Genomic DNA, 16,363 nt, shown 5'->3' with positions numbered 1-16,363 from the left:
ATTGTTTCAATAATCAGACCAAATTGCAAGACTAAAGTTTGAGTTTAGAAGATGACTTTCGATTCCATGTAGGGCAAACCTATTATCCTTATATAGGTATGGTGAGTTGCAGCAATGCTTGGTCGAGATGATGCGGTGGTAAGGCATCCGTCTGGATGATAGCCACAGGTCGATGGTCATTTCGTAGATGGTCATATTTGATGAGAATGTATCTTTTGACACTGACAAAGCCTCCAACAAATCGGATTTTTGGCTGTATCTGGCCTTCGCCTCGGGAATTACTTGGCTCTATCTCTCTTCTTCGTGTTCCTAACCAGTGTAGGGCTCAGGTTACAAAACGGGCTCAAATAGACCTTCCCTCCGGCCTCGAGGCAGAGTGGGCTCAAGGTGCGGAGCTGGACTTGCAGACCTCCTTCCACCGTCCCAGGTTTACCATTTTCTCGCCGTGCTGAGTCAGCTTCAAAATCTGAATCAGTATGAAGATGTATAGTTATTGTGAATTTCGTTAAATCATCACATCTCAAAATGTTTTGATTGTTTATAAAGAATTCTTAAATGAATTGTATAGGAATGAATCCACCGATGAAATTAATTAAGTTAGAGTTTAAATCTATTAAACATATTTTATTTATTATTTTATATACTATTAAGTATTTTAATATTGTTTGAACAAAAAAAAAGTACTTCAATATTTATCTTGCATCTACCACCCAGATGACACGATACACGACCTAACTGTCTTAATTTTGGGTACGGGGGTTCAGGTCAGTGAAGTTTACATTGCGCCCGTCCAATTTTGGCTGCCCTAATAGCCATTTTGGATTTCTACGGAACCTGTCCGCGCTCAGAGGTGGTCTACCCGTTCGCACTCATACGGGCCCAATTCGCACCCCTAAACAAATCATGGTAAGGTCCACAAGTAAAGATATGTTAATCCAAAAGGTATAAAGTGGAGATAAAGTGAAAACTTAAAAAAAAAATTAATAAAATAAGATAGCTAGGGAACTTGAATATACATTCATGAATAAAATAATATAAATATCATTGATGGGAAGAACACCATAACCACATCAGTACTTCAATTCTCTTCTTAATTATAGCATTGATCTGTCTTTCCTTCTTTTATCATATGATCTAACTACTCTTCATTCGAGTGAGAGAAAAAGTTAGTTATGGAGTCAGCATCAGGAGATAAAACCAATAAAAGAAAAGATTGTATGACTATGATCAAAAGAGGGTCATGGAAACAAGAAGAGGATTTGCTCCTCAAAAATTACATTGAAACTCATGGAGAAGGGAAATGGACTACTGTTTCAAAAAGATCTGGTATTACATAATAATTAACAATACCATATAGCTAATATAGGTTTAGGTTTACTCAACTATATACTGTTTTGTGATATGTTAATTAGTCCCTTTTTATGTTTTCTAGGGTTGATGAGGGGTGCAAAGAGTTGCAGGATGAGATGGAAAAACCATCTTAGACCTAATATCAAACATGGGCAGATCTCTCAAGATGAAGAAGATCTCATCATTCGAATGCATAAACTACTCGGAAATCGGTTCGTATTACCCTTTTTTCGATCTATTAGTCTATTTACTTCTCTGATATATTAATCTTCTCATGCAATTATTAGTTATTAATCGTCTGTCTAGCTAGGGTTTCGAAGTTGGAACTAGTAAGTTGGAATTAGTTATTAACTATTTCTTTGTCTACGGAGTGAAGGTGGTCGTTGATTGCAGGCCGACTCCCCGGTCGAACTGATAATGAAATAAAGAACTACTGGAACACTCACCTCAGCAAACAGAAACTAGGCCAGCATCATCGCAGTCAATCGATGAAACCCACCTGCCTTAAGTCCAAGAAGAGGAACCCTAGGTCAACAAAAATCAACAATAACCCTAATCCTACCTCAACTGGAAGCACTATATCTCTTGGTGAAAGGGTTGCTGTAAAAGCCACTGTTGATACAAATGTAATATATAGACAAGATATTGAACAGGATAAGGTAAGGCAAGATGATATAAAACCAAAATACTCCCGAGAGATTCACGACGATATCACGATAAATGAAATAAATGAAAGCTATGTTACACAAACTAGTCTGATGCCTGCACATTCAGTGGAGTGCAAGAGCATGAACTACTGGGAAGATATTGATACATTTTCATGGTGGCCGGTTTGGGAGAACATCGAGTTCTATGAGCCTTTCTTGCCATCTCTTGAAGAATACTCCAGCGTTCAGTCTACCGGGTTTACATCATAATTAGTGAAGTTGGGATGATACATAACCTAGTTATCTCCATCTGAGATAAGTTGTCTGCATGTTATTATGTGTTTAACTAGTTGTTGTCCTTCTATTCAAGTTTGCAATAATATGAGAGAGACATTAGTTTCTTTTTCTTGTTGGATTTGGAAAGGTAATTTGCCTGAACCATCAAATATGTAAAATTTCTGTAGCTTAAATGAATAAGTTCATCTTATGAACTTGATGATCCTTGCATTAATAGGAATCCTTTTCTTGTTAGGTGCCCTGGGAAGAACACAAAAGAATTTAAAAAGAGAGACATCTAACTTGGGGTACTGAACAAAAGAACAACATTGCAAGAAAACTTTTGTATTTGCCATTGCAGGATGCTAGCAGCCAGTCTTGAAATGAGATGCATGTTAGGCATATACATTATGCAACATCAACGGGAGCTCTGCTCGGTAAGGGCATTCATATGTAGAGTTCTCAGTTTCCAGACTTAGGATAAGCAATGTACAATTGACAAAGGATGTAATTTATGCGTTTACAATCTACTCCGAACTGATCAAGAGGTAGTATTTAAGAGAAGAAGAATAAGATGGAGGCAGTTGTAATTATGGAAAAGATATCTTGAGATCTTAGGAACTAACCAGATGGTTCACGATTCACGCTAATTTGGTGTTTAACTCGGGTGGGATTCATTCACTAGAATATCGGTTAATTGAAGGTTCAATTTGGGATGAAGCTCATAAATCTAATCTGGGTGAGGTTTTCGTGAGGATGTCTAAGTCTGACTAACTGGATATGAGACGGGACAAAGAGAGTCTTCAACGTTCCAACCGCCACCTTGTCTTTTACGAAATGGTAAACCAATTCATTATGATTTGATATGCTTTGATATGCTCTGCGAAATTGGGTTTTGCAGTCATCAATCTTTGCACTTCTATTATTACAAAGAATGCGACCAGGGGTGGTCAGAGTAACACCTAACTCCTGGAAAAAAAGTTATCCGAGTAATATCCACGAAACTCATAAAAATAACACGATATTCTATTGAAAGTGTCTTAAATATGGGTTGATATCTAACCCGGTTTACGACCCGCCAACCTGCTTAATTTTGGACACGTTAGCACGTCTGATCACAGAGGCAAAGCTGGTATGTGAAGCAGGGCTCCGACGCAGAGCTGGTATGAGAAGCAGGGACCCGAGACAAAGCTGGAATGCAGAGCAGGGCCTATGTCGGTTATGAGTGTTAGCGTATCCATGTGTATTTTGGATTAGAAAGAGAGAGTCGGTGAGGCGGTGTCGGTGGGATTAGAGTTTTACTGACTATATATAAACTAAAACCCTAGGAGATAACATTGTCGAATTCTCATGAATCTCTTGTGTAACTTGTTTGCTAATCATAGTGGAAATCATCGCGCCGTTGTCGTTGTGGAGTGGGTCTCACCAACCGAACCACGTAAATCTCTCGTGTTTTGTTTGATTTATTTCCTATTTCTTTTCCTGGATTACTTGCTTTTGTCATACCATATACAGCTTCAGTGTTAGAGCGAGAGGCCGTTGGTTATTTTGTAACACTCAAAGCATGCACTACACTGGACCTAAAATTATAGAGGAACCCGATAGTCGATGAATGATACCCGGACTACTAGCCGAATCTGCATTGAAGTATACTAAGAGAAGTAGAAGTGAGTCTTTATATAGGTGCTAGCGCATGCTTCCTTAGAGATATCGAGAATGCGCTTTACTGCTTGAAAATGATCAGTAGAAGTAAACATAAATTGGCAAACAACATTAACCGAGTATCAGGACGGGTCATGGTAAGATATGGGACGGGAAAATGAACGAGAAGAAATCGTCTACAAGGGTGAGAGAGTAACGACAACCGGAATTTGAATGGACGGGAAAAAGACCCCATAAATCCGCATGAACTAATTCAAATAAGTGAGAAGAAGAAGAGGAAGGAGAAGGAAAAGGTAAACGACATTGCTTAGAAAGAGGACAAACATCGCACGGTACTTTATTAGATGAAGAATTAAAATTTATACAAGGAAGCTTAGAATTAAAATACTTAAAACGAGACAAAAATGGATGGCCTAGACACCAATGCCATATATCATAAGAAACATTACTAGGATCATCTCTAACTAAACTTGAGACCTAAAGAATGAGACGCTACATGCGAAGTAAATAGAGGTCATCATGAAAACTACCATGCCCAATCATCTCCCTAGTTCCTCGTTCCTGAAAAAGACACAACTCAAGGTTAGCAAATAAAATGGTACAACGAAGTGACTTAGAGATTTGAGAAATAGAAATAAGATTGCATTTAAAAGATGGAATGTGAAGAACATCTTGTACATAGAAAGTATTTGATAAATAGACGGAACCTATATGAAAAACACGAACCCGAGAACCATCGGCTAAGCGAATGAAGAAATTAGGTGGTGCAATCGAGTAGTTAGAAAATCGGGAAAGGGCCGAACAAATATGTCTGGTGGCTCCCGAATCAATAACCCAAGGAGGATGAAAAGAGGAAGAGGACTTGCCCATTAGGTTGATGTGAGGATTAGAGGCGCCGATAGAAGTTGAATCAGTGGGCTGTTTAGTTTGCTCCAAAAGTGCCAAAATAGATTGGTACTGTTCTACTGTGCGGGAGGTTGCTGAAGGCACCCCCTAGTGTTGGGATCAACGACCGAAGCTATGATCGGTTCAAACCGATAACGGTTGCGGTTTCATTGACCGGACTAAGGTGGATACCGATGAAGTTGGTAACAAGTTATAATATGGTGTCCATGGGTTTTACAATTGTCGCAAAAAGGTCGGGGACGTTTCGAACGTGGACGATCGGAACAATCAAACTGATTGGAACCACTGTTGTTGGAGCCAACGGTTAGGCCAGTAGCTTCAGTGGTGATAACAATGGGGTTTAGAAGACTTTGTTGAACTTCTTCTTGTTTAACAAGTGAGTGAATACGGAGAATAGACGGAAACAGGTCCATTAATAACATCTGGCTTCAAATAGCCGAAAACCGGTCATGAAGACCTTGAAGGAACTTCATTGCTCTATCTTGAATAGTACGATCAATCAATGGTCAGGCATGCCCACAAATACATGGTTCGGTAGTCATTAAGGTGTTCAACTCATCCGTAAGAGCTTTGAGATTAGTAAAATAGGTTGAAACGTCAGAACCTTCTTGTTTAAGACATGAAATAGCCGTGTTTTAATTGAAGGTTCAATTTGGGATGAAGCTCATAAATCTAATCTGGGTGAGGTTTTCGTGAGGATGTCTAAGTCTGACTAACTGGATATGAGACGGGACAAAGAGAATCTTCAACGTTCCAACCGCCAGCTTGTCTTTTACGAAATGGTAAACCAATTCATTATGATTTGATATGCTCTGCGAAATTGGGTTTTGCAGTCATCAATCTTTGCACTTCTATTATTATAAAGAATGCGACCAGGGGTGGTCAGAGTAATGCCTAACTCCTGGAAAAAAAAGTTATCCGAGTAACATCCACGAAACTCATAAAAATAACACGATATTCTATTGAAAGTGTATTGAATATGGGTTGATATCTAACCCGGTTTACGGCCCAGACCCGCCAACCTGCTTAGTTTTGGACACGTTAGCACGTCTGATCACAGAGGCAGAGCTGGTATGTGAAGCAGGGCTCCGACGCAGAGCTGGTATGAGAAGCAGGGCTCCGAGACAAAGCTGGAATGCAGAGCAGGGCCTATGTCGGTTATTAGTGTTAGTGTATCGATGTGTATTTTGGATTAGAAAGAGAGAGTCGGTGAGGCGGTGTCGGTGGGATTAGAGTTTTACTGACTATATATAAACTAAAACCCTAGGAGATAACATTGTCGAATTCTCACGAATCTCTTGTGTAACTTGTTTGCTAATCATAGTGGAAATCATCGCGCCGTTGTCGTTGTGGAGTGGGTCTCACCAACCGAACCACGTAAACCTCTCGTGTTTTGTTTGATTTATTTCCTATTTCTTTTCTTGGATTACTTGCTTTCGTCATACCATATTCAGCTTCAGTGTTAGAGCGAGAGGCCGTTGGTTATTTTGTAACACTCAAAGCATGCACTACACTGGACCTAAAATTATAGAGGAACCCGATAGTCGATGAATGATACCCGAACTACTAGCCGAATCTGCATTGAAGTATACTAAGAGAAGTAGAAGTGAGTCTTTATATAGGCGCTAGCGCATTGTCACGGGGTAAAATTTCGACTATGCTGTTTACTCCGTGCGGCACTTGTGTAGCTTCTCTTCCTGCACAAGTCTAAGCCTTTTGAACTTGGATGCCTATGTAACTAAGACTAATAGGCTGCTCCACACTAGTATGCTTGAACAAGGAAAGCTTCTAAGTATGCACAAGAACACTCTAAGAGAAAACTCCAAGCTTTATTGCTTATGAAAAACTCTTTACAAGTGGGCACACTTCCCAAGTCACTCACTCTCTTGGATACCAACTTGGTTGCTCTCAACTTGTTCCTTAACTTGTTCATTTACAAATGAGGGTCTCACCCCTATTTATACTACTTTGCCTATACAATGGATGGCTAGGATTTATCCACTTGGAATGCATCTAATGGCTAGGAAGCTTCCTAGGAATTCTCTAGAAAACTTGGGCTCCAAGCAACTCTAGAAGCTTCCAACCAAAATATCTCCTCCATTCTCTAGAGAAGTCCCTTGGGCTGGGCCAAGGATGAAGCTCCCACATGTGCACAAGGCAGCCCAGCTCTCATGTGGTCTGTCCCATCATTTATAGCTGCTTCTGGGCTGCTGTCTTGAGCTCTCAAGCTGCTGTCCTGCCCAACATATGGCTGCTGTTTGGTGCACTCCAATGTGGGCTGTTCGGGCTGTACTTTGGTGCTAGTGTGGTGCTGTCCCGGGCCTCCTGAGCTGCGAGTTGGTGCGTCAAATTTTGGTCCGTGACATTCTCCCCCACCTAATCCGCAAACGTCCTCGTTGCGTACTTGGCCGCATCCTTTGCAGCAACATGTAACTCCTCCTTTGGCCTGCTCCAAGATATTCTGGTGCTCCTCCAAGGCTCTCCTTTGCCTTTGCCTTTGGCGCCTCCGTGCATTTTTGCTATGCACAGGTCCCGCCTCTCGAGCTTCTCGACACTTTGGCTCCTTCTCGTCCCGTGCCGGCTCCTTACTAGTGCCATCTGCTGCACTAGTGCTTGGTTGGTCCCTTCCAACCTTGGTGGTACCTGAAGTTGGCTTTGGCTGCCTCCTTTACCCATCACCTAGTTGGAGTGCGGATACCGTCCCAACCTTGCTCTCTTTGGTGCGCTCCACTGGCACCACACATGGGGACTTCTCATCTAACACCTGCAAAACATTCAAGTGTGGTATCACAGATGCCTTAGATACCTCAAGGAACTCCATCCCCAAGATAACCTTGTGATCATCTATGTCCCCGACGTAGAAGTCTACCCTTCCACTCCAAGCTCCTATCTTGAGTGGAACGTGCCTTGCCACTCCATGCACGGCCTTTGCCTCTGAGTTCACCGCTTTTATCGTTGAGTTATGATCTCTCTCGACCCTCATCCCCAACCTTGCGGCTTCCTTTGGCGTGATGAAGTTTTGATTGGCTCCACAATCGACCATTGCACGGGCCGACTGTCCATTCAAGCTCAGGTCCACATACATGAGACCCTTCCTTACCTTCTTCTTTGGCATGGTGTCCCGGCCTTCTACCTTAAGAGCACTGAGGTGAATGGCACCAACCTGTGGGCATTCCTCCTCTTCCTCTTCAGCCTTGTTCTTGCCCCTGTCCCTATCTTTGCCTTTATCTTCTTTGGCTTGCAAGGCATTGAGTGTACCCTTCTTCGAGCATTCCCACGATCTATGGTCGCCTCCACATTTCCAGCACTTCCTAGGAGGGTTGGCATGCTCCTTGGACTTTTGGTCCTTGGGTGCCTCCCATCTCCTCGGGTCCCTGTCATGGTTCCGACCTTCTCGTGCATTTCTGTCTCGATCACCATCTCCCCCACCATGTTCCTGGCCACCTTCTTTGGGTTTCTTTGCATAGTCCACCCTGAAATCTTCAAGTTTCTCCGCCATGACCAGGGCAGCGGACAAGTCTCCCACATCTCTGCGTCTTAGCTCGGTCCTTGCCCAATTCTGCAACCCATGTAGGAAGAAGTATAACCGATCCGTGTCCGACATGTTTGGGATGTCAAGCATAAGGGTGTTGAACTCCTTAATATATGCAGTGATTGTTCCCGTATGCTTGAGCACCATCAGCTTGTCTCGTGCTCGAAACTCGACATTCTCGGGAAAGAATTGCGCCTTGAATTCTCTTTTGAACTCCTCCCAAGTGTCGATCCTGCAACGTCCCTTGGCCATCTCGTCCGTCTTCCTTCGCCACCATAGCAAGGCGTCCTCGGCCAAGTACATTGCTGCCGTCTCCACCATGTCCTCCTCTACTTCAAGTCCCATAGCCTTGAAGTATCTCTCTATGTGCCATAGGAAATTCTCCACTTCTTTGGCATCCCTGGCACCATTAAAGCACTTAGGGTCAGGTATCCTTACCTTAGGTGCTGCTAGGCTTGGCCTGCTCTCCATGTTGGCCACCACCTTTTCCATCACTAGGTATCTTGATTTGAAGTCTTCGAACTCAGCACGCATCCTCCCCGTGGATTGGCGCATACTGTCCATGTCCCGCTTCAAGACATCCACCACCGTCTCCACTGACTTCTCGATCCCATCGATAGCATCTTGTTGACGATCTAGGATGTTTGTCACGTCCCCACAGAACTCTTCCGACTTCTCGATACGTAACGCCATCATGTCCAGCCTTTCTTCGATAGCTACAAATCTTGCCTCCATGGAAGAAGCCTCTCGGTCTGCCGACTTCTCTCGTGCAGCCTTACCTCCCTTTGTCTTGGGCCGTCCCTCCTTCCTGGCAGCATCTTGTGGCACATTCTCGATCTCGCTCGACATGGTTCCGACGTAGCTCTGATACCACTTGTCACGGGGTAAAATTTCGACTATGCTGTTTACTCCGTGCGGCACTTGTGTAGCTTCTCTTCCTGCACAAGTCTAAGCCTTTTGAACTTGGATGCCTATGTAACTAAGACTAATAGGCTGCTCCACACTAGTATGCTTGAACAAGGAAAGCTTCTAAGTATGCACAAGAACACTCTAAGAGAAAACTCCAAGCTTTATTGCTTATGAAAAACTCTTTACAAGTGGGCACACTTCCCAAGTCACTCACTCTCTTGGATACCAACTTGGTTGCTCTCAACTTGTTCCTTAACTTGTTCATTTACAAATGAGGGTCTCACCCCTATTTATACTACTTTGCCTATACAATGGATGGCTAGGATTTATCCACTTGGAATGCATCTAATGGCTAGGAAGCTTCCTAGGAATTCTCTAGAAAACTTGGGCTCCAAGCAACTCTAGAAGCTTCCAACCAAAATATCTCCTCCATTCTCTAGAGAAGTCCCTTGGGCTGGGCCAAGGATGAAGCTCCCACATGTGCACAAGGCAGCCCAGCTCTCATGTGGTCTGTCCCATCATTTATAGCTGCTTCTGGGCTGCTGTCTTGAGCTCTCAAGCTGCTGTCCGGCCCAACATATGGCTGCTGTTTGGTGCACTCCAATGTGGGCTGTTCGGGCTGTACTTTGGTGCTGTCCCGGGCCTCCTGAGCTGCGAGTTGGTGCGTCAAATTTTGGTCCGTGACAGCATGCTTCCTTAGAGATATCGAGAATGCGCTTTACTGCTTGAAAATGATCAGTAGAAGTAAACATAAATTGGCAAACAACATTAACCGAGTATCCGGACGGGTCATGGTAAGATATGGGACGGGAAAAAGAACGAGAAGAAATCGTCTACAAGGGTGAGAGAGTAAAGACAACCGGAATTTGAATGGACGGGAAAAGGACCCCATAAATCCGCATGAACTAATTCAAATAAGTGAGAAGAATAAGAGGAAGGAAAAGGTAAACGACATTGCTTAGAAAGAGGACAAACATCGCACGGTACTTTATTAGATGAAAAATTAAAATTTATACAAGGAAGCTTAGAATTAAAATACTTAAAACGAGACAAAGATGGATGGCTTAGACGCCAATGCCATATATCGTAAGAAACATTACTAGGACCATCTCTAACTAAACTTGAGACCTAAAGAATGAGACGCTCCATGCGAAGGAAATAGAGGTCATCATGAAAACTACCATGCCCAATCATTTTCCTAGTTCCTCGTTCCTGAAAAAGACACAAGTCAAGGTCAGCAAATAAAATGGTACAACGAAGTGACTTAGAGATTTGAGAAATAGAAATAAGATTAAATTTAAAAGATGGAATGTGAAGAACATCTTGTAAATAGAAAGTATTTGATAAATAGACGGAACCTATATGAAAAACACGAACCCGAGAATCATCGGGTAAGCGAATGAAGAAATTAGGTGGTGCAATCGAGTAGTTAGAGAATCGAGAAAGGGGCGAACAAATATGTCTGGCGGCTCCCGAATCAATAACCCAAGGAGGATGAAAAGAGGAAGAGGACTTGCCCATTAGGTTGATGTGAGGATTAGAGGCGCCGATAGAAGTTGAATCAGTGGGCTGTTTAGTTTGCTCCAAAAGTGCCAAAATAGATTGGTATTGTTCTACTGTGCGGGAGGTTGCTGAAGGCACTCCCCCAGTGTTGGGATCAACGACCGAAGCTATGATCGGTTCAAACCGATAACGGTTGCGGTTTCATTGTCCGAACTGAGATGGATACCGATGAAGTTGGTAACAAGTTATAATATGGTGTCCATGTGTCTTACAATTGTCGCAAAAAGGTCGGGGACATTTCGAAAGTGGACGATCGGAACGATCAAACTGATTGGAACCACTATTGTTGGAGCCAACGGTTAGGCCAGCAGCTTTAGTGGTGATAACAATGGGGTTTAGAAGACTTTGTTGAAACTCTTCTTGCTTAACAAGTGAGTGAATACGGAGAATAGATGGAAACAGGTCCATTAATAAAATCTGGCTTCAAATAGCCGAAAACCGGTCATGAAGACCTCGAAGGAACTTCATTGCTCTATCTTGAATAGTACGATCAATCAATGGTCGGGCATGTCCACAAATACATGGTTTGGTAGTAATTAAGGTGTTCAACTCATCCGTAAGAGCTTTGAGATTAGTTAAATAGGTTGAAACGTCAGAACCTTCTTGCTTAAGACATGAAATAACCTTGTTTAGTTGAAAACCCTTAGGAGCATTGGTTTGATGACAACGGTCATAGAGATTCTTCCATACGTCAGAAGCATTATCATCATAAAGGACGGAAGAACGTAAAGAAGGATCAACAGAGTTGATAAGTCAACTTGAAACCAAATCGTTACATCGTGTCCATAGATGTAACTCATTTGTATTGGTGGGTTAAGAGATCGTCCCATCAACAAAACCTAGTTTATCCTTAGCTCGAAGAGCTTTGATCATTCCCCGAGACCATGAGAAGTAATTGTCGCCTGTGAGAAGAGGTGTTTAAAATAGTGGTGGGGGAATTCGAATGATGAACATCGAAAGGTCCACCAAAATTAGGAATAGCGGTGTTAACAGTTTCAGAAGAAACATCAGTAGAAGTCATTGTAAAAGAAAAACAAATTGGCTCTTATACCCTGTGAAGAGGTATGAACCTCTTGATGTGATTAAGAGAGATCGAGCTGTACCGAGAGAGAGAGAGAGAGAGAGAGAGAGATCGAGCACGACCGAGAGAGAGAGAGAGAGAGAGAGAAATCGAGCACGACTGAGAGAGAGAGAGGTATTAATTAATTCTCTCTATTATGTATTATGTAAAGTACATGGGTTTCTACATAAAGGGATACATTAGGTGAATCATGGTTAGGTTTAGTAAGATAAACAATATCCAAACCATACTTATCTAAGTAATACAACAAATCTTATGGACCGGGTCCACTCGGTTTGGCCGAGTGGAGTTGGGCCGGTGGATCCTAATAGGACAAAAGTGTTTGCTGAGGCAATGCGAGAAACGGTCATGTCATTCACTGACTGTTGAATAAAAACACTGCTTTATCGTCCTTTTTTTTATTTATTTTGTCTTAATCACACGTCTTGTTCTTGATCTAGATCTTCCTTATCGAGAAACCCAAATTCAACCAAAACCCATAAATCTCGAACAGAGTTTCCCATTGAAGATAGGAATAAGTGGAGATGATGACGACCAAGATCCAGATTAATTGTGCAAATGCCATAGCTTAATACTTTCTCTCTTTTTAGTTTTTTTTTTCACTTTCTACTTCAAACCCAAATGAAAGAAACTGCTCTGATACCACAATGTTGTAAATCTAGATACTTCTTTCAATGAAGAACTACCGCCTTTATAGGCTTACAGACTAAGAATTCTTGACTAAAAAAATAGGACTAGACTAAAACAGAATAAGACTAGCTTCTTGAACTCACAATTCACAAAGTGAGTTACTTATTTGACCTTAACCACTAAATACTATTTTGAATCACTTTACAACATTAATTACTAAAAGAAGATTTTCTCTCTAACTCTATTTCTTAATTCATCCATGGAAATCTTATCTCTTCTAAATTCATAAAACATAATCGAGAATCTCTCCAAGGGTAGAAATCCGTCAAGTTTTATGTGATTTCTCCTTTACGTGAACGAGAAGCTAGACAGCTGGATCCAGCCATTTGTCATCTTGCCCACATGGACAAGACGGTTCAAACGACGGGCTCCACTAGACGGCGGCCGAGACGCGCTGTAAAATTAAAGGTGAATTGTATATCATAGAAGATCTTGTCATTTAGTCTTATGAAATTTTACAACTGAACATGATGGAAATTCTTCAATGAATTATTGCAAACTTAAGTAGTGGGGGAAGCTAAAACGAACAATTACTAAATACAACCATCATAGAGGACTACTAGGTTGAGAGATCGAAAGAATCTAACCTAAGATGCAGAGAATTCTAAGCCCTGTCAGTGGAATGCATCTCTCGGAGAAGAGAAAGAAAGAAAAGACAGTAGCACAATATATGAACAGATGGTACCCGTTAAAGACAGTTGAGGTACTTGTTCCATCGCTCATCCGCGTTTTCCCCAAAAGACTCGAATGAAAGAAAGGAATAGTCTAAAGAAGGTAAGCACGGCTCATAAAGTGTGGTTTCGTCCGATAGCCACCACGGATTGTACTCCTCTGTACTGCTAAAAGTATTCTCCAATGAAGGATTATATGGTAGAACTGTGCAAAGGCCAGAACACCCTTCATCTGTTCCATTGAGTATTGGTTTGTCACTGCGAGTCCTAGTACAAGATGTGCCTTTGGCATCAAGACTTGCGTAACCTTTTTGAACAGATCGGTTCATTATAATTTCACTTTGAGTTGTGGAACTGGAAGGTACTTCGCAATCTTTACTTTTTACTAATGTCGAAAGTAAATGGATCTTATGTGATAGCTTCTTCATTTTGTTACTGCTAGGGCTTTGATGCTGAATCTTTCTTTTAGTTATATGAGTATTCCAGTAGTTCTTTATTTCATTGTCGGTCCGACCGGGTAATCTTCCTGCAATTAAGGACCACCTTCACTCAACATATGAAACCAAAGTAAAAAAAATTAGGTCACCTTGACAATTTTCATATGTTATTGATATACTAGTCAAATTGAGAAATTAAAGAATGGAGAAAGTATATATACTAACCGATTTCCGAGCAGTTTATGCATACGGATGATGAGATCTTCTTCATCTTCAGAGATCTGCCCGCGTTTAATATTAGGTCTAAGATGGTTTTTCCATCTCATCCTGCAACTCTTTGCACCCCTCATCAACCCTAGAAAATAGGTGAGAAAAAGTGAAGATAACAAAAGATGCATGACCCAAGTTAAGCAAACTATAACCTAGAAATTAGGTTTATATGTAATACCAGATCTCTTGGAAACAGTAGTCCATTTTCCTTCTCCATGGGTTTCTATGTATCTTTTAAGAATTAAATCCTCCTCTGGTTTCCAAGCACCTCTCTTAACCATCAAACTTTCTTTCTTCATATTTTCATTGGTTTCTTCATTTCTCTCCATAACTAACTTTCTCTCACTTGAAAGAAATCAGTGAAGAATTATTAGTTAGATGATGAGGAAAGAATCCAGAGAGGGAAATGAGTGGAGAGAAGTAGTATCAATGTGATCATGGGTGTTCTTCCCATCAAAAATATATATAGTCCTTTATGCATGAAAGTATGTGAGCCCCTTGTTGTAGGGTTTTACATATGCTTTTTTTTTTTCTAATTTCTTTTTAGGTCCTTTTTTCAATCTTGTTTCACTTTCTTTCTCTTGTTTACCCCACCAACATAAAATACATATTTTGCAACAAAAAGAAACATAAATTACATATTTGTACTTATGGACCAAATGATTAGTTTCTACTTAATAACTAATTTGTATTTTCTTTCAACAAAAAAAAAAAAGAATTAATTTGTATTTTTGAGTGGAAATAATGAAATACAGATATTTAGAAATAAAATATAAGATTGTACTTCTAGTGGACAGGGTTATAAAATTATTGATTTGTAGCCACTCGATTAAAACTGGACTCTCCATCATAATGATTTATAGGCATTTCTTTTGAATTACTAAATTGTATTAACTTTACTTTTAAGAAAAAAAAAATGGTAAGGCATTAAAAGAGCTAGTAGTGCTCATGAACTTGATTCTTAATAAAGCTAGGAAAATACCTATTTTCACCAAAAAAAAAACAAAAATTATATTAACTTTACTTTCTACAAACAAAAATTGTAACTTTGTGTAGCTTTTAAAATTCAGGAAATTAGACAGAAAATTTAATTTAATTTTTTGTTGAAGTTAAAATTAAAAACCTAATGTTTATATTTTGTTTGGTTACAAATTTACATATTTGTAATTTGTTTAGTAAATTTTGCAACCTTCTTGGAAGTTTTTGTATACCTCTTGCAAGCTGTTGCATATTACGAAAATATTTAGAGAGTTAGGAGCGGAAGACTTAAAAAAATAGAGTGATTTTTTTTTCACCATAACAAAAAATTTGTGACCAAATTTCCCTTTAAATTCATTAGTTTTTGTCTAAAAAAGGTGATGTTGAAATAGGACAATGAAACATTTTAGTAAAGATCTCATGAAATACCAAGATACTTCATTACCAAAACTACTTTCAACAAAAAGAAAATGTCCATGCAATTTCAAATATAAACATGGTGTAGCAAAACTAAACCAGAGAGAGAAAATGAAGAAAATTATATAAGGCTTGTGACATACCAATCTCTACTAAAATGTCTATTGTTTATTCATTTATGATTTGAGACCCAAAATGAATCAAGCTCTGCAGCTTGACTACTGTATTCTCCGTTGAGTTCATTATCATCTTTTTCTTATGATAGTTTGACTAAATCTGAATCGTTGAGAAATAAATATCACAACCGCCACATCAGCTGGATAACTTCTTTTGTTAAATCTTTTTGTGATTCTAGCTCTTCCATTTCTCTTTAGCCTGATTGTCCATATGACAGATTAAAAGGATACATAAATGAATAAAAGCTTTTCTATCAATTATCTTCTTCAGTTTGAGTAGTGGTATAAACATAATTGGATAGGAGCTTATTAGGAGAGATCCCCATACTTTAGTTGTGATTGGACAAAGCATAAAAAAGTGGGAAGAGGTTTTACCATTCAAAGTTACAAAGAGAGCATTTATTGGGGATAATAGACCATCTCCACCCTCTTTTTTTTTTTTTTTTTTACTTTTTCCAATGAATCTACTTTGCCATTCTTTAAAAATTGATATAACTGAGGTTATTAATTGACTAATTAAGAAATATGTAACTATTTTTTTTGTTGAAATATAAACTATAATGAACTACAACAACTTCTTTTGAATGCAGTATGAATGCATTAGGAGAGGTGGTTTCATCGTCCACAACCGCTCTCCATGGTTTTGGCTAGAGTACTTGACTAAAATATCTGCATGGTTATTACTGTTAGAGAGTCTACTCCACTCGGCTAAACCGAGTGGATTAGTCCATTGTTAGGGCAAGGATTTCCTACTATAATTAGGAATCCTAATCCTAGTGCTATTAGGAATGTTGTATT

The 16,363-nt window shown here is 40.2% G+C and overlaps 2 protein-coding genes across 2 annotated transcripts; one reads left to right on the top strand and one right to left on the bottom strand.

The window, feature by feature from the left end:
- The first annotated feature begins 1,016 nt into the window (after positions 1 to 1,016).
- LOC147539056 (transcription factor WER-like) lies at positions 1,017 to 2,508 on the top strand. The gene is made up of 3 exons (XM_086643235.1): positions 1,017 to 1,326; positions 1,433 to 1,562; positions 1,727 to 2,508. The coding sequence occupies exons 1-3, from the start codon at positions 1,173 to 1,175 to the stop codon at positions 2,265 to 2,267; spliced, it is 825 nt and encodes a 274-aa protein (XP_086499361.1). The 5' UTR covers positions 1,017 to 1,172; the 3' UTR covers positions 2,268 to 2,508.
- A 10,524-nt stretch (positions 2,509 to 13,032) lies between these two features.
- Positions 13,033 to 14,437, bottom strand: LOC147539055 (uncharacterized). Its single transcript, XM_086641654.1, has 3 exons — positions 14,173 to 14,437; positions 13,950 to 14,079; positions 13,033 to 13,830 (listed from the first exon to the last, which is right to left on the bottom strand). The coding sequence occupies exons 1-3, from the start codon at positions 14,321 to 14,323 to the stop codon at positions 13,305 to 13,307; spliced, it is 807 nt and encodes a 268-aa protein (XP_086497780.1). The 5' UTR covers positions 14,324 to 14,437; the 3' UTR covers positions 13,033 to 13,304.
- Between the last annotated feature and the right edge of the window lie 1,926 nt (positions 14,438 to 16,363).

The sequence above is a fragment of the Eschscholzia californica genome, unplaced genomic scaffold (assembly GCF_041429995.1).
Source record: "Eschscholzia californica isolate CP2 unplaced genomic scaffold, dmEscCali1.0.p SCAF_5, whole genome shotgun sequence".
Taxonomy (NCBI): Eukaryota; Viridiplantae; Streptophyta; class Magnoliopsida; order Ranunculales; family Papaveraceae; genus Eschscholzia; species Eschscholzia californica.
Note: the sequence above shows the minus strand (reverse complement) of the source record. Positions and strands in the feature narration are given on the sequence as shown.